This window comes from Medicago truncatula, chromosome 5 (genome assembly GCF_003473485.1).
Source record: "Medicago truncatula cultivar Jemalong A17 chromosome 5, MtrunA17r5.0-ANR, whole genome shotgun sequence".
Classification (NCBI taxonomy): Eukaryota; Viridiplantae; Streptophyta; class Magnoliopsida; order Fabales; family Fabaceae; genus Medicago; species Medicago truncatula.
The window spans coordinates 36,943,969-36,967,762 of record NC_053046.1 but is presented as its reverse complement, the minus strand read 5'-3'; the positions used below and the strand labels follow the sequence as shown (position 1 = coordinate 36,967,762).

Sequence of the window (23,794 nt, the reverse complement as noted above, 5' to 3'; positions counted from 1 at the left end):
GTTAATCTATGTCAAAACTATTCAATTATGAGTCATAACAGCTTTATTTATTTAGTTAGTTAGTTATAGTGGGTTTTCATTTCACATTACTTCTAACATTAATTTTACTTTATATTACTTAGTCCCTCAACATTTTATATTTATTTTAAAACTAAATTCATGCTACAGAGAATGTGTATTTGTTACTAGTTATGACTAGTTCATGAAGAGAGTTCAACATAAAGGGTTGATTGGTTAGGTGAGAGATTATCATGGCTTAAGTACATAGAAGATTTTTATCACTTCGGTGTGAGACTTTCAACATAACGCATCTTTAACATTCTACATCTATACGACTTTCAAAATTATTGCATTTAGATAGTAAATATTTTTGAACTTTTGGCCCTTTCTATATACATTTTATTGACTATTGTGTCTATCCTTTAAATTGGATAAAATTATATTTTTGATATCAGTGGGTATAATCACACAAAATCAAAAATACACTAAACAAAGAGAATTGAGAGGAAAATAATTAATTTACTCTTTCATATTCAACACAAATTAGGGGTGGAGATAGCCTTTTATATGCTTAGAATAATACTTTTGTATTTTAAGAAAAGGCAAAGAAAGTATCACTTGAATAAGTACAAAGGTAAAAGGTATGTCATATGTCTCCAGCAGTATAAGCTATGAGAATTCACCCTTAACAAAACGAGCCAAATGTTGTCAACCGAATTTACTATCCCTACTCTAAGCTAAAACTCCAAACAGAAACACCAAAATAAACCAAAAACAAATTAAAATTTTTGCAACAATAAGTCAATAACACCTTTGACCTTGTCATAACAGTATCAAACACCAATTTGAGCTTCACAATGTAATTGGCATGCCAGAATCAAAATATATACATTATTAAAATTTGTCGTAAGCTTCTTCCTTTGTCTGAACAAAACTGTTGAACCACTATTGGCTTGCAGATATCCTTCATTAGGCAAGATCTCCATATCATTGAGAAAAGCAAAAGAAATTAATAGCATATAAAATCCGATTAGCAAGATTTCTCTGTGGAAATTACCGCCTGCCAAAGCTGCACAAAATAAGGGGGAAACAAGGTGTTCAGACATTAAAGCAAGTCAAGTGACCGGAAGTCCGGAACTCATGAACCGATGCAACAAACAATGCTTTAAAGGTTAAATTAGAAATAATGATACTGGGGCTGGGGCACCTATAATACATAGAAAGACATCAACAAATTAGGTTGAAATTTCCCAAAGAAAAAAGAACATAAATCACATTGTTTCGTCAGCGTATTGTATTCAATTGAAGTTATCAAACCCCGATACCGACACTAACATGTTGATACCAATAATGTAATAAGATGATCAATGTCTAGTGTCCCATACCAACATCATGTGTTGGTTATCTGTGCTCCATAGATTGAGGTAGCATGCATTCATTCATAATAAAACATACCTGGTAGACTTTTCTGTTTTTTGTGTACAACTTGAATATATCTAAGCACAGAGACTCAGAAGTAGAAAGTACTTTCAGCGGAAAATAGTAACACACAAAATGAGTAATATCTGCTCTAATCAATTTGGGTAATCTTAAGCTTTTAAACTGTTGAATGGCAAGAGAGTCCTCCTCATCATAATGCAACTTTATACGGAATAATCCTAGATCCTCGGGAACTGGACATCCAAGTAGAAGCAAGATAAAATCTCGATCTTGAGCGAAGTGAATATCACTCAACCAAAGGGTTTTGAGTGATGGAAATCCAAATCCAATTGAAGAAAAAGAAAAACCTTTGACAGAGAACCAATTGAGGTTGAGACTAACAAGGGTTTTACACGTGAAGATGCCAATGGGCAATTTAGGTAAGCGGTGATCAACATTAACAACAACATTATTATCAACATCATTATTATCAACATCAGCATCATCATTATCATTATAATCATCGTCGTCCTCCTCATCCTCATCCTCATCCTCACCATCATCATCATCATTACCAGGATAAATGGGATCGACAAACTCAACATGGAGACGGAGACACAGATACTTGAGTCTGCATTGAACAACAATGTTGATCCATTATACGACATTGGGAATACTGAGATGATAGTCAAGATGAGGCTTACTATGAGTGTGTTTGGTAAAAAGAAGTTATAAGTTAGCTGATAGCTGAAAAGCTTGCTGGTAGCTGATGGCTGATAGCTCTAAAAAGTTAGCTTATTAAAATAAAAAGTGTTTGGTAAAATTAGTTGTTCAAGTGGCTGATAAATATAAAATGACGTAAAAGGACAATCTTTTTTTATAAATTATATATACAATTTTTATTAATTATTGTATTTCTTTTTAAATGTTTAAATTTATTTCAAAATATTTTCATCTCCCAAATGATAAATGTATTTATGAATTCAAATGACATTTTTTATTTAGCAAAACTTTCTTTTACTGAATTTTACTCAACTAAACTTTCTTCACTCTTTATTGTAAATTTTATATAAAATTATTTATTATTGAATTAAGAGTATGTAAAAAAGAAAGTGAACAAGAAAATTTGAAAAAGATTGTGGGTAATTTTTTTTTAAACGTGGGCAATTGAATAAGAATGTGGGTAGGTTTTTTTAATTAAAATTAAATTAAACTATATTAATAAAAGGTTAAAATTGGAAGAAAATATAAAAAGTTACCAGTTATAAGTTCAAAAGCTACTTGAAATAGTTTTTCAAAAAATGCTATAAGCTCATGAGAAAAGCTTGTTACCAAACACATCACGTTTTCATCCAACAAGCTTATAAGCTAATCCAAGAAGCTATAAGCTAGCTTTTTTGTATTATCAAACACAACCTATATTCAATGTCGAGGCTAAAACGGTTGATGGAATGAGAACCACCGCCGATAGCATCTCGAGAGATCAAAACGGAGTTAATAGAGTTGTTAAATTTGGAATACGATTTAATGCTATCAATTTCAATGTATTTGAAATCGATATTGTCTATAGAGCGCCAAAGATGAGTCCATCTCTTGGACAAAACGCTTGTGGCAACGGCCTCTTGGGTGGAGACAAAAGAGAGAATGTGGCAAAGAACATCGTCTGGTAAACTGCTTATTCTATCCGCTGCTCTCCTCCGTCGCCGTTTTTCATCTTTCTTCTTCATTAGACGATTAGGGTTGTGTATCAACTGTTAGGGTTAGGGTTATGGCTGTTGGCTAGGGTGTGTGTTCATTTGTGGGGAGGTGAACTAAACAGATATTTTGGCTCTCATGTTTTTTATATATCGTTTTAAAAAAATACTTTCATTTTAATTCATTACTCCCTCTATTCTAAAATGAGTGTCGCTTTAGCTAAAAATTCAAAATGAATGTCACTTTCAGTTTTCAATACAATAATAACTTTTTCTTTTCAATTGTACCGTCCAATTAATACTCTACACACTAATTCTAAAGTATTACTTTTAAAACTAACCAATAGTTAATAAGGATAATTTGGTAAAATAACCATTCTCTTTCTTTTAATCATTGCATTTTTTTTAATATGTGTGTAAACACCTAAAACGACACCCATTTTGAAACGGATGGAGTAATAAATTTATATTTTTTTTATGTACGCTTTCTCTTTTCAATAAATTAAATTTGATCTTGTCGTAAAACCATTTATACAAAATCGAATTTAGTTTCACGGAAGTTTAAATTTGCATATAGCAAAAAATAATTTTTATTTTATAAAAAAACTATTTTAAAAACAGAAAACCAACTATTTTTAGTTTTATTGAAAATGACTAATTAAAAAATTATATTATTGATAAATTGTACTCTTAAAACACCAAAACGACATTAGAATAAAAAAATGAATACTTAAACAACATTTAAAAAGAAATAAATGGAGTATTCGGGTTTGGCACCGCATCAAACTCGAACGTACCTTTTTTATTATGAGAAAATTTGAACAGACCAAAGCCGTGATATTTGAAATAAACAATTTAGTATATAATTTGTAATTTCTAATAAGGATTTTGATAAAAACTAAATAAAGTATTTATATGGGGAGGAAAGGTACGGTGCAAAAATCTTTGTGACATTACTGATGGTGTGCAGGGTGGTGAGTCGAACTGGTTTAAGGAAGGGGTGATGCGTGTGGTTGGAGATCGTGAAAGTACTTATTTTTAGACTGATCTTTGGCTGGATAGAGAGCATGCGGTCCAAATTTTGCCACCTTTTTTAATTAAATGTTGATTGTAGCATCGCTATTGTGGAGTTGAGGAAAGGGTGGGGTATTTATGGACAAGGATGGCAGTGGAGAAGACAACTGTTTGCATCGGAGGAGGAACAATTGACCCATAGTGTTTCTTTGCTAGCTAGCATAACGTTCTACATCTACACGGCTTTCATTCTATTGGCACTGAATTGATAGCTGTTATTTTCACTCGTGGTTTCACTCACCTATATATAGGTATTCGGTGGAGTACATTAATTCAATCTATAAGTAGTCATTTTTGTGGCCCCTTTCTTAATGAAACCATAATCGTAAAGAGTTAAATTCACGAGGAGAGTCCAATCGAAAAACTAGTTTATTAGATGAAAAAACTTCATAACTTAATTAAGTACTATATTCAACACTTTTATCGACTCAATGTAAGAATCGTAATATTGCCACCACTTAAGTTCTTACTTTAAAGGAACCCTTCACCATTTAGAAAAGCATGCATTTGGAGACTAACATTTGATCCTCCTTGATCAAGGAATCATATCATAGTTCTCCTAACGGGAGATCACTCTCGCATTAAGTCAGGGCCGTATAGAGGGCTAGGCAATGAAAGCCATATGTCTCCAGCATTATAAGTTATGAGAATTCACCCTTAATCAAAATTAATCAACACAATGAGCCAAATGTTGTCAACCGAATTACCATCCCTACTCTAAAACTCCAAACATAAACACCAAAATAAACCAAGAACAATTAAAACTTCGGCACAATAACACCTTGCATAATTGGCTTGCAGATGCCTAAGAATATAGTTGGAACAAAATTTTTTGAACCAATTTTGTGCTTAAATTTCTTGAAGCATCATAGACATAATTGTTTTAAGACAGTTCACATTGTACAAGTTTTGTTTAGAAAAACAATACCTGTGAACTGTCTTAAAAACTTGGTATCTCCATTACGGCAAGGATTAGCACTAGCAGCAACAAAAAAATAGAACAAATACTTCAAAGGGATGCTTAAAAACTGTGTTGTCAGCGTCAAACAAATAATACATATATAGAGTGTCCTATGGCTGTTGGCTAGGGTGTGTTCGTATGCGGCTTAGGGTGAACTAAACGGAAATTTGGCACTCAACTATTTGGAGTTACACTTCTATATATTAATGGGTCCCATAGGACATATATAGTGTCTTTTAAAAAAAAAAATACATATAGAGTAGAATGGAATCTTCACTAATCTTGCATACAGGCTACGTAACAAGTAATTAACGACCTTTTTTTTAGGGATAGCTTCTTAAAATCCAATAATAAAAAAATTTAAAGAACAATGCATATGCAAGGATTCGAATTTAGGATATCTCACTTATTTACTTTGAAAAAAGGTGAATTTATAGGCATTAGGCTACTCGATCAAAAAAAAAAGTTGAAGAAAATACCGGTAGGTTTTGATTTTTAGTGTAAGTGGTTAGACTCTGACAAACGGATCTAGAAATCTGTTAGTAAAGGGGGCTGTAACAATCCGAACGGATTAGAGTTTACTTTTTCAATTACACTTTCATTTTAATTTACTAATGAACTTATATTTTTTTCATATACTTTTTCTTTTCAATAAATTTGATATTGTCGTGGAACCATTTATACTATTGCGGAGCTGAGTAGGCAAGGGTGGAGTGTTTATGGGCAAGGGTGGCAGTGGAGAAGATGACTATTTGCATGGGAGAAGGAACAATGGCTCATTGTATTTCTTTGCTAGCGAACAGTTTTTTGCAGAACAATGTTGTGGGTAAATGAATTTGGTTTCATAATTCTGATGATGGTTATACCGTTATAGGTGCTTAGCAACTCACATCCAAGTTGAGCATCACAATGTTGATATTTTCTCAAACTTAATTTGGAACAAAGTTGTCCCTCTATAAGTATCTTTGCTTGCATGGAGAATTTTCAAGAAAATTATTCCAACAAAAGATAATTTAATTTGGCATGGAGTGGTACTTTCAAGTTCGTCATTAGATTTTTTTTTTATTCCGACCCCATATGTAAAAAAAAAATTTAAATCTGACCCCTGTCAGATTTATTTTCCAAAATGACCCACTTTTTATTTTTGTTCGTTTTCCTCATTCCCGCCATTTGAAACGGCGGGAATGAGCCCCCTCTCTGACACATGTCTGCGCGTGATAGGTTCTGAAGGTTTGACTTACTTTATTGTTTAAATTTTTTTCATTCCCGCCGTTTGAAATGGCGGGATTGGATATTTGAATTTTTTTTTGTTTTTTGTTTATTTTTGACAACATATGTATATTAAAAACACAAATAATAATAAATAAAAACATATATATGATAATGATGATAAATATTAATTTATTTGAACACATAATACATAACGTTATTAACTATCTGTTATTTATACTCGGACAATTTCTCCTACTATGACCGGTATGCTGATGTGTAAAATCCGCAAATGCACAGTTTTATCGAAGTAATAAAATCATCGTTCCACATGGAGTTGTTGTAATTATGATTCTCGTTTTAATTTAGAGTTAGCTGAAAGAATTAAAGTTTGGATTTTTGCAAATTGATCGATGTAAAAGTAATAATAAAAAGCACATCGGGATTATTGGTTCATCATAATGACAAATCTTTCACAATCCAAACCTATATCGAAATAAATTAATATTTATCATCATTATCATTAATATGTTTTTATTTATTATTATTTGTGTATTTGTGTTTTTAATATACATATGTTGCCCAAAAAGACAAAAAATGAAGAAAAAAAATCAAATATCCAATCCCGCCATTTCAAATGGCGGGAATGAAAAAATAATTAAATAAAAAAGCAAGTCAAACCTGCAGAACCTGTCACGCGCAGGCATGTGCAGAGAGGAGGCTCATTCCCGCCGTTTCAAATGGCGGGAATGAAGAAAACGACAAAAAAAAAAAAAAAAAAAAACAACGAACAAAAACAGAAAGTGGGTCATTTTGGGAAATAAATCTGGTAGGGATCAGATTTGAAATTTTTTTGACATACAAGGTCGGAATAAAAAAAAAATCGATTATGCTCATGCAATTGCGGATATGAGGAAACAATCAATTATCTCATACTTGACTGTGATTTCTTTGACACTATTTGATAGCTTGTTTACCGGTTGTTAGGAATTTTGTATTGTTAATCCATCTGACATTGGTGAGCATGCTCACCAATTTAGTGGTGAACATGTATTCAAGAAGGAAGTTCTCTTTTATATTCAGGTCTTCTAGTTGGCATGCATTTGAATTATTTGAAAGGAATATGATGCTTGAATTTTCATTCTTGATGATAATTGGAGTCACATAGTACTATTTCTTCTAGCAAATCACATCCATGGTGGTCTAGCCCTCCGACTTGCATTGGTTATATTATAATGTAATTTAGCTTTTTGCATTTTTTCCATTTATCTTGGTTCATTTGTATTGTGTCCTTTTGATCACCTTTAGGTACACCTTGTACTTTTAGAGAAGGTCTCTTTAATCACATCGCTCTTGGTCTTCAAAAAAATTGTCAAGAAAAATAATAAAAAAAATTTGGCACATGATAAATAGTCATCTTTGGTTTTTTCAACGTGTGAGGAGTTATCAATATAGTTTATAAATCTATCAAACATTTTAATGCATCTTTGGTCTCTTTTTTTAATAATTGAATAGTGCTAACAACACTCTCTTTTTTATACCCGCTTCAACACTCACTCTCTTATTGACCTAAATCGTATGGGTCTCATATATTGGGAACGGGTCCAATTAGTGTCGATGAGTGTTAAAGAGAGTATCCATAACATTCTTCTTAATAATTCTATAAAAAAAATAAAAATAAAAAAATCAATGAGAAACACATACAAAGACATATAGTTTTATATATTTTGGAGAATAATTTGTTCCGAGCAATGTAAATCTAAGAAGCAATATTTGAGATGTTAGTGATAGTGAATTATTTTGGATTGAAATTTGTGAACCTATTAAGTTTGAAGTTTGTGGACCATATTGCTGCTTTCATTTTATTTTGGTGAACGAATAACACTCTAACTAATTAAGAACACTAAAAGATCAGAAGGGGACTATGTTAATGGAAAATTAGCCCAAACAGATAAAGATAAAAGGAACACAATAATATGAAACCATGTATTTATCTTCATGTGACAAACCAGTGTAAAGAAAATTTGTGTAACAAATAATATAAAGAGTACATTGATTGAAACTTCATGTTCCAATTAGTCTGAGTTTGAAAAGGGGGAATCTTACGGTCGTTGTCTTTTGCATTTTTAACTCGAGTGTTACATGCATGTCACTGTGACACTAGAGTGCGTTTAATATATTTAAAATGAAGGAAAGTACATGACAACTCTAGTTGCACTGTGTTTGATTTGTAAAACTATTTCTAGGATAAGACAAATTGAAAATAAGAGACAGGACAAAAACATAAATTTTTGTCCCTCGCTGAATCACAACACAGTTTTTCTGTTACAGGTACAAATCATCTAAAATACGCAAAATAGTTTTTTATCCACTAAAAATCGTATAAGACCAAAAATTATTTGACATCGTAAAAGTTTGTCAACTACTGTTTTGCCATGTATTGTGTTGATTTGTCTTCTATTTTATGTCCAATACATAATGTTTAAAAAATTAAACACACCCTTTAATTAGTTCTTAACTTATTTGAATGAAAGTTTTGATCCCTTAAGCAAAATTATTGTAGAGTACCTATTTCGGATTTATTTAAATAGAATAACTTTTAAATAAATAGATAACCGCACATTAACATGGTGCAACATTAACATTATCTGGGTTTGAATTTAAACTTGAATATGTCACCTTATTCAGTGTGTGTTTGGTATAGCGGTGGGGAGAATTGATTTTGATAGAATTGAGTTTGAGAGAATTGATTTTGCTAAAAAGTGAGTTGAATGTGAATTGATTTATGTTTGGATACACTCAATTAAAACTGATTTTTATTAGTTGATATTGTTTGGATAGTTTGAATCAAAATTGATTTTAAATGTAAAATGACCAAAAACCCCAAACATAAAGTTTCTTTATCATTTTTGCAAAGGCTAAATTTGAATGTGTGATAAAAAATCACCAGCGCAACCCAACTTTCAACAAAAAAAAAAGTGTGATTATTTTTTTTCAACAAAAAACATATTAACCAAGAAATAAAGAAAAAACTACAATTCAACAACGGATTTCTACACTCTTGTGCCTGTATCTTTCTTTTCTCGACAGTCTTCCTTTATCTCTCAATAACTTCTTTTTTTCCTCCATCTCGAAACTAAAATCCCTTCTTTAATGGTTTCATGATTTTATTTGTTTATGAGTTGCAGAGGAAAATTCAGATCTGGGTACTTGTGAGTTTCAAAGATAAAATGCTACAAGCAGGTGGTTGGAGTGCAAGATCTGGGTGAGATGGAGAAGAAAGTAATGGGTAATTTAGTAAAGTGTATCAATCACCAAAAATGAAAATCCAAACTTGCTTTTGCTTTACCGTAGAAGCTAGGAATTTCAGCTTCATCTCTACCGGCGTTTTGCACCAAAACTGCGTTTTAGAGAAGCACTTTTCCTGTACCCAAACAAAACAAAAAAGCTGGAAACCGAGTTTGGTAAAGAAAAACCACGTTTTGAAGAGAAAAACGTGTTGCCAAACAGGCACTAAAACTTCTAGAGAGAATTTGACTTTCGTAAAAATCTTAAATTTCGTACACAGATGATACTCAATTTTCTGTAACAAAAACAATTTTTCATTTTTTAAACGATGATGTAAGTATTGTGCTTATAGTAGTGTTATTTTTTAAGCACGTAGTAAAAGTGTTATGCTAACATTTTTCATAATGTGAAAAATCATGCCCAGACTTTTTTAATGTGTGAAAAATCTGCATCTGCATTCTGAACTATTAAAAAAATGAAACATTTGAAACACAATCATGCTCTAAAAAATCCTCCAAGTTTTTTAATAAAATTGCAGAAGGACTATTTTGTAATGCAAGGCTATGTTTTATTAGCCTATGAGGTCCAACGAGGAGGGAACTAGGTAATATTTTAAGAGCAACACATTCTGCGATTTCAAGTTAACATCATAAAACCAACTCGAATCAGTTGTTTTAACTAGTTTCTTAATTGTTAAACATGTGTTATTTATGATTTTGAATTTGCTCCATTTATCAAACTTATTTACCATTATGAGAAATATAATAAATGGGTGAGACCTAATTTAGTAAATTGTTACGAAAATTAGGGTTTAACTCATTCTTACAAAATCGATTTGGAAGATGGAAAATGTCTCTCCTCTTTATAAACTCTTCTCAAGAATATTTATTTATCTTATGTGAGAGTAAATCTACCCACTGAGTGTTGGCTGCTAACACACCCCTCACGCTTCAACCCGACCCAATGGGTCCAAAGCGTGGATGATGCGGAAAGCTCAACGATAGACCCGATAGGATCTGATACCATGTCAAGAATTATGAGACCCAATATTTTATTTTATTTGTATCTATCTTTTGATAAATGGAATAAATGTGTACTCGTTTTTTATATCCAAATTCAAATGCGCAGGGTGTTGAACCCGCGTCTCTTAGATTGCAATGCAATCCCTTTACCCACTCCGCTGTGTAGATCTTTTATTTCTATCTTGCTTCTTATCAATTATATATAATAACTGAACAATTTTTTTTAAAGGGAACCAATCACTCTTTTTTATTTTAAGGAACCAACCACACTCTTATCATTTAAATATTATTGTCCGACATCTCAAATATTTTAATAAACATTTTTTTTTTACAATATTTTTTTTGAAAGAATTTTTTTATTTTACTATATTTATTTGAATTTGAATATGTATTACTCTCTTCGTCCATATATTTAAACACCTATTTGATTTTATTTTTGTCCTTAAATGTAAACATTTTTTAAATTACAACACTCATTAATTATTTTAGTTTCTAAAGTGACCGTGTCACTGATTCAATCCGAGTTAATCCGGTTAAATAACTATATAAATTTAATCTAAGGACCGAGTTATCTAACCGAGGGTTCCGATTCAGTCATGCGGTTCGACCAATGACTCAGTGGTTCGACCATTGACCCACTGACCCAGTACCTCCGCCGAGTCGATGACCGAGCCGAGTTTTAAAACTATGCTTCTAGTTATAAGTCATGTGTTTCTAGGAAACAATGGATGTGAGAAAAGCAATTTTCAAACCTAAAAGCCCACGAAAAAGAGAAAATAGGCCCAATTGATTAAAGCCCATTTACGTGCTTATTATCTGGTAGGGTTTCTTATCTTCGCTATAAATCGTTGCAACCTTGTCTTTTTCATCTTTCAGCGGCCATCAACTAGGTTTACGACAAAGCAAAACACCGTTCAAGATGAGAGCCAAGGTAAACTATTTCACCACTTTACTCATCTTACACATGAATTACAATCACTTATTCTGATTTTATCTTAATTTCTGTATCTGATTTGAACTGTATTTGTTTGTTTTTGCAGTGGAAGAAGAAGCGTATGAGGAGATTGAAGAGGAAGCGCCGAAAGATGAGACAGAGATCTAAGTAGTGAGCTTGGATAATCGATCGTAGTTTGTTTCTTGTTGTTCTTTCGTATGTTTTTGTTGTCAAATGAATCCTATTAATAATTTTGTTGGATATTTTTCATGTTTTGATACATTATGGGTTTTACATCTTAATCTTATTAGTTTTGGTTTGAGCAATTATTTACTTCTGTGTTTGCCTCAAAGTCATCTCGCAATATTCGGTTCTATTATGGACTAGTAACTACCTTGATAATTCACATTTCATTTCATTTCCTTATGTTTTCATATCAGGGAAATTTATTGGCTTATGTTTGGTTTCACTTTAAAGGGACCAAGATTCATCCTAGCAAAATATGTAGAATTGATTACTACATGTTTGGTTGCTTTTTAGTAAGATTGATTTGAATCCAGAATTGATATTATATTGGAAATTGTAACTTTTTGAGCTTTTAGAATGATTTTAAACACAAATTTGTTACTCTCTTTGTAAATGCATCTAAACATAACTCGCTTTATCTTTGACTCTTTTATACATAATCAATTCACTCAATCAATTTTTGTCAATATAGAACCAAACATACACTTGTTATTGCAATTGCCGTTTTCAATGTGTTGTTTTTTGAACTTTTGCTTTTTCTTTTCTACCACTGTTTGGATTTTGAGCTGAACTGTCTGCGTTTATTACTTACCGGGCTGTTTAGTTGGTTTGTGTACAACCTTATGTGCCAAAGGTGATTGCTACAAATCATTTTGAAGTGCACAATATTAGCATTTTAATTACCACTTCACTTGGTTTGAATAAAATATGCATAGATTAAATTTATGTCAGTGTCGTAGACAAGAAATTGTTTATTATATAATCTACAGCTTAATTTGCAATATTTTCAAAAGATTATACATCTTTGTCCGTTTTAAAAATAATCGACTTTGTTTTTGCTTGGTGTGTATGTTGGTTATCTGTTGGACTTGTATAGTTGATATTTTGAAATTGAAACTATTAACAAGTAAACTTTGGTTTACCTGACTACCAGTTTATTGAGGTGGCATTTAGGGTTTAACAAACTTGTGCACGCACAAGTTTTTTCTTGCACATTATTACAATAGTCACTCAACACTTCATCAAATCACTCATGACTCTCTCTATATCTTTGCTTTTGTATTTCATGACTGGCTTTCATATACGAAAAAGCAAACTTAGATGCTAATAATTTATGATGATGGTGATGCTCCATTGTGATGTTGTTCAAGTTTTATGATCAATTTATAGTTAGTAGTAGAATTTTATTCTCAATTAAGCAAGCAAACTTATGTATTTAGTTCGATATGGTTGTTAATTTGTTATTATTTATTCAAATTTCTGTACTTAATTGCTGCAATGTTATGTTATGTTTTGTTCTGTATTGTATGTCCCCGGCCATGCGAACTACATTCCTTCTCTTCATTCATACTGCTCTCCTAAAAGCATAGCATGGTGGCAAATATTAATAATGCTATTGATTATTCTGCATTTAAGCTTCAAACAGATGCAGACTCTTCCATAAAATATCTAATTATTTATTTTAAAAACTTTTAGATTAAAATAATACAAATATGTGTTTAAAATTTTATTGGACCAAAGTTCATACAACATTAGGAATCGCCGGGTGGTAAAACCTCCCCTGCTTGCAACGAGGTTTCCAAATAATACCATACGTATAAATATAATGTAATAAACACACATACAAATTCGTGTCCCACTACATATACAGGAATTGCAATACAGAATAACACAATAATAAAAACACAAGTGAGATATACAAGACTTGTCCATTATCCAGGTGAACACCGTTATTTTCTTACCACAGTAGTAATGGTTTAGGAAAGTAACTTCTGTTTAATTTCAAGCAACTTAATTATAACATCTTTTGTGAGCATTCTCTGAGTAGGAAATTCTTCAGAACATGCAACTCCTATTTTAGCAAACATCACTAGACACTCCTTTATGTTGTTTTCCACAACTCGTGTCTGATCTTCAACCAATGGAATAAGGCAACGGGAATCTACAACCTCAAGAATTTCTTCAGGAATTCTCATCTTACAGAATTTGTGTAGAGTTAGATTCTCATAAAACATGTTATCTGTTGGTCTCTTTCCGGTAAGCATTTCCAACAGCAGAATCCCATAGCTGTAAATATCTCCCTCCGGTGATACCGGACCACCTGCTCCATACTCTTTTCAAACAACAACAATTCTTTAAGAAAAAAATTAAGGAAGCATATATCAACGGCGATGCATGATCATTTATAAGCAAATAATATTTTGATATAATGAAAAGGTTAATAAAATTGTGTTAAAGATAAAGAGAGCAATTACTTTGAATTAGTCTAGCTAAAACATTTTCAATGATAGTAACAAATAAGTGATGAAAAGAACTTTACCAGGAGGAACATATCCTATAGTTCCCTTAATTGTAGAGGAATTAACTTGATCTTTACTTGAATGTTCTGTAGCTCCATGAATGAGCCTAGCTAGGCCAAAGTCTCCCAAGTGGGCTACAATTTCATCATCAAGAAGAACATTGCTTGGCTTAATATCACAGTGAACTACGACTTGTTCTGTATCATTGTGAAGATAATCCAATGCATGAGCTACATCAAGAGCAATGTCTAACCTTTGTGTGAGGTTGAGATTAAAATTTCCTGACCCTTCATTATCGTGCAACAACTTTTCAAGACTCCCATTTGACATGAACTCAAAAACAATAGCTTTGAAATCTTCACCATTATAATCAACACTTGAACAACAAGTTAAAATCTTGACAAGATTCCGGTGCTTCATCTTTCCCAATGCATTGCATTCCGCTATGAAACTTTTTGTTGCTCCACGTGTTTCAAGATTCAACACCTTTACAACAATAGGTCTTTCAAAGTTGAGAAGAGATCCTTTATAAACAGATCCAAAGCTTCCTGTTCCAACCAAATTGGCTGAAGAAAATCCATCAGTTGCTTCATATAGCTCTCCATAAGTAACCCTCAACTTCTCATTTCGCAAAGATGGTGAAGAAGGCAACTTTTTGGACTTTCTCATGAGAAAATGAACAGTTATAGAAGCTATGAAAGAGATCAAAACCCCACCAAGTACAATGATGAGGACAAGTTTCTTTTTTAGAGATCTTTTGTGTTTTTTGGTGGGTACCTTAAAACATGGAGGAAGCTTCAATTGAGGTATTCCCCCACATAAGTTCTTATTTCCAATTAGTGAAATTGCTGTAACATTGCTGAATACACCTTCTTTGGGAACCTCGCCGTAGAGATCGTTAAAAGACAGGTTCAAAGTATTCAACAGTTTCAGGTTTTCTAGCTCATGAGGGATTGTCCCAGATAAGTTGTTGTTAGAAAGGTCTAAGAGATTCAGGTTTCTTAAAGAGCCCAAGAACGAAGGTATATCTCCATGGAAAAAGTTTTCCTCCAACAAAAGCTCTGTTAAGGTCAAGCAAGAAACAAGCTCCTTTGGAATTTCACCAGAAAACCTGTTTGAGTATAGATTCAATATGGAAAGATGCTTCATGTTGCCAAACTCCGAAGGAAGGAAACCAGTCAAGAAGTTGTTGGACAAGTCAAGATTTATTAAGCCTTCTAGATAGCCAAATGTTTGATTTGGAACATCACCACTCAATTTGTTATCAGAAATAGTTAATATTTGCAACTGCCTGCAATATTTGATGGTAACCGGAATGCTTCCTTCCAAATTATTTTCTACTAGATATAGTTCAGACAAGATAGTAAGATTTCCAATACTAGTAGGTATATAACTGGAAAATTTGTTATTTTGCAATACCAATCTTACTAGATTTTTAAGCTTTCCAATTGAATTTGGAATTGGTCCCTCAAGGAAATTGTACCCAATATCTAAGAAAGATAAACCAGTTAGTTGTCCAATTGTTCCAGGTATCTCCCCATATATTTGATTATATATCATACTAAGCAATGTGAGATTGGTGGAAAAATTTCCTATAAAATTTGGAAGCAAACCCCCAAATCTGTTGAAATCCATAATTAGCTTTTGTAATTGAGTACAATTTGTTAACGACGACATGAAATACAAATCATTAGTTTTCCCACTCCCAAAATTATTATCACCAATGTGAAATCTTTGAAGTTTATTTAATCGACCTAAAGTAAGAGGTATGTTCCCATTAAAATTATTATATGATATATCAAACGCATCCAATTCAGTGAGGTTTGATATTGAAGACGGAAAAGTTCCGCTTAAATTGTTCCCTCCTACCAAGAATTCTTTAAGACTGGGAAAAACAAGATTCATATTTGATGGAAGACGACCAAACAATTGGTTTCCTGCGAGAACAAGATATTGAATATTGGATAGATTGTAAAGAGAATGAGGAATTTCACCTGACAAATGATTTGAACTCAGAGTCAAATCTATCAAATTTTGCAACCTACCCAAAGTATAAGGTATGGTTCCTTCCAATTGATTCCTTCCAAGTATTAATCGTTGGAGTGATGAAATATTTCCCAAAGAAGAAGGAACAGTACCAACTAAATTATTGATTCCAAGAAGTAACTCGGTAAGATGCATCATTGATTCCAACCATGTGGGAACATTTCCATTGAGTTGATTGTGCAACAAGTTAATACTTTGGAGTTTTGTGCAGTTTTTGAGCTCGGTAGGAACTTCTCCTTTAAGATTGTTGTTGCTTAAGTCAACAACTTGCAACCGCTTCAAACAACCAACTTGTTTTGGAACTTCACCATGCAAGTTAACATTTCTAAGTCGGAGTAATCTGAGAAATGTTAAATTACCCAAAGATGGTCCAAGAGTGCCACCCAATGTTTGATTTTCCAAATGCAAGGAAGAGACTCTCATGTGACGACGACCACATGTAATCCCTTGCCACACACAGAAATGTAGAGACTCATTCCATGATGGCAAAGAATCTGGTACACCATTTGTAAGCTTTTCCTTTAAAGCAAGCAAAGCAAGCTTATCAGTCTGCGAACTCAAAGAAAGAGAAGCAGTTGTTGAAGGTATGAAATAATACACCAACATTTGGCTAGCAGCAAAGTAGAAAAGAAACATCATACAATTCCTCATTTTGCTATTTGAAAAATGTATTACGTTCTAATGCATATGCAACTTTTCAATATATGGGATAGATAAGTGCCCATGTGCAATATATAGTGCTTTTGTGGTCGTAAATTAGTCCGATCGACAAGTTGGGGATATTAATTGCAAGCTAGCTACACAGGACAGTTGAAACAGGAGGAATTTAATTTTGGATGTATAAAGAGAAGAACCCATCCGCTACGACTTGACTTTTTTTTTTTTAAGGTGGATTGACTTGGAACCCCTTCCCATAAATACACACAATCATTAAACCATGTAATTGACCTCAAGTGGTTAATTAACTCCTCTATGGACGAATTGTTTAAGAGAATCAGAGTTCGATTATTGATGGGAAGGATTCATAGTCAAATTTAACTTACCTCACAAATCAAACTCCATATTACTATGATCACCATTAATAATTAAATATGGACTACACTTTAATCTATTTTAATATAAATAAATATTTTTATAATATATATTAATTATTTTGAATCACCATTTAAAAATAGAAATTCGTTTCTTTATAATCTAAATGTCAATGACAATTAAATTTAAATATTTTGTTATTAATTTTATAATTTAGAGTATAAAATTCACTTTTAAATAACCATACTTAATCGACTTATTAATTTTTCACATATTTTAAATTTATTTTCGGTTGTTTCATATTTTATAATAGAGTTTAAAACTATATGTTAATGAAATTGTGAATAAAAAATAGAGAAATATATGTATTCAAAATTTGATTATATTAAAATGAACCCACAATGCTATTTGTCTTTGAAGTGTGTTAGATTATTTTTTTTGCTAGATTATTAGAAATAAAAAAAAATTGAGGGACTAAAGCGTAGATTTTAACTTAAGAGGGGAGGGAAATGTAATTCAAGCTTCTCTCAAAGGAGGGGAGTGAAATATTTTCTAATATGTTTTGATTAAGAGGGGAGGGGAGTGTATATTTTAACATAAGAGGGGAAGGGAGTGTAATTCAAGCATCTTTGAGGGGAGGGGAGTGTAATTTACTCAAAAAATAATAATCTAACACACATCGAAATTAATAATAATGCGGATCTATTTTAATATCATCAAAATTTGAATACATATTTTTCGTTATTTTTTATTCACAATTTCATTAACATATAGTTTTAAACCCTATTATAAAATATGAAACAACCAAAGATAAAATTAAAATATGTAAAAAATTACTAAAGACAATAAAGTATGGTTATTTAAAATTTAATTTTATACTATAAATTATAAAATTAATAGCAAAATATTTAAATTTAATTATCATTTATTTTTCTTAAATGATGGTTCAAAAATAGTATATATCATAAAAATATTTATTTATGTTAAAATAGATTAAAGTGTAGCTCATATTTAATTCAAGCATCTTTGAATATATTTATGTTAAAATAGATTAAGGGAGAGAGTTGTAATTCAAGCATCTTATAGGGGAGAGGAGTGTAGATTTTACTTTTCAAAAAAGGGGAGTATATTTTAACATAAGAGGAGGGGGAAAAAGTGTAATTCAAACATTTTTTAAAAGAGGAAGTGTAATTTACTCTATTTTTAATTTTTAGAGTAAAATATGCTTGAATTTCATAAATACGCAAGAGCCATATAATAGTGGTTATGGAACCAAATTTGTTTATAGAGATCCAATGACAAACTTGTTTGAAAGACCCTTCCAAATAAATGCTCCATCCATCATTTCATAATGATTGCGTCATTCCACCATTTCTTGCAAATTTTGAAAAATATATAATGTCTTTTTTAGAAGGAAAAAATATTACTTTTCATAATCATGAATTCAAAGTAAATAAAAAAGAATCTATATGAGTACATATAATATTAATTAGATGGTATTATCAAAAGAAACCAATTAAAAAAATACATTGAAAATTAAAAGATATACTAGTTTGGAACTTGTTTTGTCCTATATGTCTTTTTTTTTTAAGCAATCTTATATGTCTTTTATAAATAATATTACTGGAAATCCCGCCCCAAACTTGAGGGGGGTGTTGGTAATTCTACCTTAATTGCGATCTGTCCCTAGTTGTCCTGTGTTGATTTGCCTTTGAGGGGGTGGATTTAGTGTCACGTCGGTTAGATAGGGCACTTGATAAGAGTTTTACACATCGTTTTTATTTTTTTGGTTAAGTGGTCTAGTGGCTAGAATTCACCTTTAAAGCGAATAAGTGCGGTTTTCGAAGATTGAACATCGACTCTGCAAATTACAATGCATTGTCCTTACCAACTGAGTTATGCTCACGGGGACTGCACAAGGTTTCCTTAGTAATAATTCAAGTGAATATCCAAATAGATGATAGTGAGGATAATCATGTGATTAGCCAACTATTAGCCTGTGTTTGTAATGTTGTTTGTTTGACAGGTAAGCTTTTTAGTACGAAATTAGAGTTTGACTCTTAGCATCAATTTAGGAGTGGATTGCTTTCGACAGGATGTGATAAGTCTTGACAGATTCAGTTATTCATATTCGACAAGAAGAATTCAAAATCTCTGCGAAGAGGCAAGTTTAAAGGTCGAAAACACATTGAAACACGTCAAATTTGTCGAAGTCTTATAGTTTAGAACCGTTATTTTCAGTTATTTCTATTCATGTATATATAGAAGTTTTTCATAGGAAATTTACATAGGAAATAGGGGTCACAAATCATAATCATAATTTTTGCGCTCGAACTATACAAACACACGGAGAGAAAAGAGTATCAAGAATGTATGTAATTGATTTGATGAACCATTTACTCAATCCAATGCAAATTTATCTCTTTTAAACTTTCTTGCTTTTTATTTAAAGTTTAAATTTTCTTTTCAAGTTCTAAAAACGTGTTTGATCCTGTCGAATTGAAAATTAATTTTCATCTTCTTTGTGTTTCATCTTAAAAACATGAAAAACATTCAAACATTTTATAAAAAAACATTCCACAACATGTTGTAGTTTAATCCTACAAGCAACATTTTAAAACCATCTTTTTGGTTACCAAAATTAACGGTAAACACCAACACAAGAAATTTTGAATTCAATTAGACCAAGAAATATTTGTTTTCTGTTTCTTTTGTTTTTTATCCTTCATCCCCTTCCCCAAAATTATCAACATGAGACAATCAAATTACAAAGACAAACGTGAATAATCTTTAATTTAAATAAATGATATACACTGCCCTAGGAAAAAAATGATGGCAAAGGCAAATCTAAGTACTTCGCACGCAACTACATAGACTTATATCTTAAAATACTATGATTCGTTTAAGAGGTTGACATCTCCTAAAATATATTTTTCCATACAACCTCATAACATTAAGCTCCGTTACCGTCTAAGCTTTAATTTCTATACATTGACAATATATAGAAATTAAATCCTTTGTTATTTTATTTCTAAATATATCCGTGCAAATATGTACGTGATAAGAAATTATTTAAACTGTTTTCTATTAACAGTAGAGGACTAGAGGCTAGGCTATAAACATAGCATCAAGATACAAATTGGAAATGAAGGATTCATATTTCACATTTTTCATATTTGACTTATCATTATTCAGTTTCACATTGCACTAACTAATCATTTATCAACTTCATTTATAGCATTTGGGGCTTCACATGGAATCGTTTTTGTGCTATATAATCAACTTTTGAACAAAATCCAAACAAGCATGAAAATTTACAAGACAATATTAATAAGAAATCATAAAGAAGATCAAATTAAATGTCATAGAACTCCAAAAATATATAAAACTAAAAACTTGTCATGTTAAAACAAAATAAGAAGGATGAAAAAGAAGAATTAAAAAATATATATATTGAAATTTTTTCACTTTCGAAGTGTTGAATCAGGAGCTAACCCACCACCAAGGCGCATCTTATCAACATAATTCCTAACTTCCTCTGCTATCATGCGCTGAAGCATCGACCTCAATTTCTCATTTTTCAGTAACTTCAAATCATCATTGCTATCTTCAAAATCTTCAATTTCTTTTTGTTTTTCTTTTCTCTCTTCTTCTTCTTTCAGAAAACCAGGTGGAAACAAACTTAACGACGTCCTAACCACGTTAACACCTTTATTCCCTGCGTCATCATCTTCCGTTACCGTTTCTTCACCCTCACGTGAGCCACGTGACCCGCTATTATTCTCGACCAAAACACAAGGACGTTTATAACGGGTACCGAGACTCAACAAATCCTTATAATAATCACCGTCGTAACTTTCATTTACACGTTTTCCGATCATCACACCGGTGGGAATCACCGTCACCGGCACCGCCGTTGGAACCCTTTGAACAATCGTTGTAACCGGTGGAACCGCTGCAGGAGCCGCCGTGCGACGACGACGGAGAGTTGAATTCCAGTGATTTTTTATCGCGTTATCGGTTCTACCTGGAAGAAGACGAGAAATCGTCGCCCATTTGTTTCCATGAACTGCATGTGCTTCAATGATGATGCTATCCTCCGCCGGTGTAAAAGGAAGGTGTTGAACGGTTGGACTCAGCTGATTACACCACCGTAGACGGCATGATTTTCCTGAACGACCGGGGATTTCGTTGCTTATCACCGACCAGTTTCTTGCACCGTTTTCCTTTACCAGTTTCACCAACGTTTCATCTTCAGTTTTACTCCATGAACCCTTCACTTTATCACCGTTTTCGTCACCACCATTTGAATTGGAATTTTCACTGATCATCTTTTCTTCTACCTGTTTGTGAAAATACCGAATAGAAAGAAAGAAAATATTTAAGTTTATGAAATGATAATGATGATGATTATGGTTTAATAATAAAAAGAAAATAACGAATAAAGAAACAGAAAAACTGTAATTGAAAGATATGAATTGGAATTAAGTAATTATAAACCTTAAAAGTAAAAACTGTTTTTGTTGTGTGTGTATGTAACTACTTCCAACGTGTTTGTTTCTGTTCTTCAACTTCTTCTTCTACACATTTTTTTTCTGAATCTTGAATCTTCGGTTACTAATTTTTGTTTTTTCTGTTTATAACTATGGGAAAAAAATGATAGAAGTTGGGTGTTTTTTCGTTTGGAGTAGTTAGGTAGAAGGTTATGGGTGGGTTATAGTTATATATATTGTTTAATATTAGGGTTTATGAAATTGGATTTGGAAGAAGTGGGTGATTAATAATAGTGGAAGTTGTAACTTCCACACACCTTTATCTAACTGACTCAAATAACGTTTTTTCCTATAAACTCTTAACTAAGATGGATAATTTTTGACTAGTTCGGTTTATTCAATTTAATTATCATCTTAATTAATAATTATCATGATTTGAAAGTTTGTAGGTGGCAGTTAGGATGGACTGATCATTTTTTCTAGATGGGTATGAAATATGAATATAATTTTGACTTTTATAATTTAATTAATTTTTGAAAATGAAAATTATGAAATATTTATGATTTATAACCCCTCAAAAAAAATATATGATTTTTGATGGAGCCAGAGAGGCTAACTAACTGATGAGAAGTCAAAATGAAGAGGAAGTTGTAACTGATGTCGGTTACTAAAGTGTGTTGAAATATAGTTAGAAAGTGTTGGATGAGTGAGGAAAGAAAGGAGTTTTGTAACTGTAAGTTGTTATTGCGGTTAGACATGCATAACATATGGTACTTATTCCTTAATTAAGGAGTTTTAGTTTTAATTAACTAGATTTATTCACAAGCAATGCCAGTATTAATCCAACTAATTTTTTTTGTTTTTTGCCGATTAAAAATGTTAGATGAAGGAAGCTTTTCACGTGATAAACTCAAAATAAGTCACAAATCTTATACCAAGAGCTTACGATAAATGTACGATATCGATATACGTATGAAGTTGATAGAAATCTTGTCAAAAGAAATGAATTAGATAGAAATTAACCTCCCTCAATTTCGCTAACATTTTAATTGATCATCATAGAAGTATACAATGTGTTTCTTTGTATTGTTATTTAGGCTAAAAAAAGGAATGAAAGATGAGACAGACTTAGAAAAGTCATGTGTTAGGCAAGACACATGTGTAAAACTCTGTTACATATATAAATTATAGTCTTTAAAAGAAGAATATTAAAAATTAGACTTTTTTTTTTTTGAGGGATTTAAAAATTAGACTTGTTAAGTATTTGTTTTTTAAACTGTATTCTATTGGCTTACTATAACATGTGAAGCTCCGATACTTCAAAATAGATGACGTATTGTATCTCCTACGTATCATGCATCGATACCTGCCTAATACTTTCCGATACGTATCAGGAGAGTATCTGATAATTATCCTGCACTGATACATGTCCAATACTTCCCAATTAATGTTAAGTAAAATAACTTAACTCTTGAGTATAGTGTTTCTTTTTTAGATCGATATAGTATAACACTAATCATCACTCTCTTAATTGTCAATATTATTTATATTTATGTTGATGTGCTACGAGCCTATGACTGGTTTCTTTTGTTTGTTAATATATTTGCATATTAAAAAAATGGTTATAATTATATTGTACATTTTATTATATAATTTTTTTATTAACGTATCTCAGCCGTATCGTATCTTGATTTTTGAAATTTTCTCGTATCGACGTATCGGTGCAGTACCGTATCTTGTATCCGAGCTTCACAGATTATAACCATCAAAGTGGGTCTGGTTAGCTTCATTAGACAAATAAAACATTAGACGAGGTTGGATTGTCCTACCGTCATTTCAAAAAACTGTGTTTGTCTCGTTATAAATGTCCTACCTGTTAATGTGTGAGTTTAACTCAGTGAGTAAGGACAATATATAATAAATTATAAATGTCTTATCTGTAAATTGTAATATGTATTTTTTTTTAAATTATTTGTCGCATTAGAATATCAATAAAACATTAATTATTTTTTCTTATTTATTATATTTCATTGTTAAACGACAAATAAAACATGTGACTTTATTTAGGACAATTAT

At 31.7% G+C, this 23,794-nt stretch overlaps 3 protein-coding genes and 1 long non-coding RNA gene across 5 annotated transcripts; 1 reads left to right on the top strand and 3 right to left on the bottom strand.

Moving 5' to 3' along the window:
• Positions 1-1,030: 1,030 nt before the first annotated feature.
• On the bottom strand, positions 1,031-3,146 carry LOC120580690 (F-box/FBD/LRR-repeat protein At1g16930). The gene is made up of 3 exons (XM_039834752.1): positions 2,836-3,146; positions 1,456-2,050; positions 1,031-1,069 (listed from the first exon to the last, which is right to left on the bottom strand). The coding sequence occupies exons 1-3, from the start codon at positions 3,144-3,146 to the stop codon at positions 1,031-1,033; spliced, it is 945 nt and encodes a 314-aa protein (XP_039690686.1).
• Positions 3,147-11,442: 8,296 nt separating this feature from the next.
• Positions 11,443-11,934, top strand: LOC112421790 (uncharacterized). Its single transcript, XR_003012039.2, has 2 exons — positions 11,443-11,598; positions 11,708-11,934. It is a non-coding gene; the product is annotated as an uncharacterized lncRNA (long non-coding RNA).
• A 1,505-nt stretch (positions 11,935-13,439) lies between these two features.
• On the bottom strand, positions 13,440-16,897 carry LOC11423999 (probable LRR receptor-like serine/threonine-protein kinase At3g47570). 2 transcript variants are annotated; one of them, XM_003616615.4, is made up of 2 exons: positions 14,168-16,897; positions 13,440-13,960 (listed from the first exon to the last, which is right to left on the bottom strand). In XM_003616615.4, exons 1-2 carry the CDS (start codon positions 16,842-16,844, stop codon positions 13,605-13,607), a joined length of 3,033 nt encoding a protein of 1,010 aa, XP_003616663.1. In that variant the 5' UTR covers positions 16,845-16,897; the 3' UTR covers positions 13,440-13,604. The 2 variants fall into 2 exon arrangements, with proteins under 2 accessions (XP_003616663.1, XP_039689970.1); XM_039834036.1 differs by having other exon boundaries at positions 13,703-13,980.
• A 3,655-nt stretch (positions 16,898-20,552) lies between these two features.
• Positions 20,553-22,053, bottom strand: LOC11423998 (transcriptional activator Myb). The gene is made up of 2 exons (XM_003616614.4): positions 21,726-22,053; positions 20,553-21,568 (listed from the first exon to the last, which is right to left on the bottom strand). The coding sequence occupies exon 2, from the start codon at positions 21,554-21,556 to the stop codon at positions 20,690-20,692; it is 867 nt and encodes a 288-aa protein (XP_003616662.1). The 5' UTR covers positions 21,557-21,568; positions 21,726-22,053; the 3' UTR covers positions 20,553-20,689.
• Between the last annotated feature and the right edge of the window lie 1,741 nt (positions 22,054-23,794).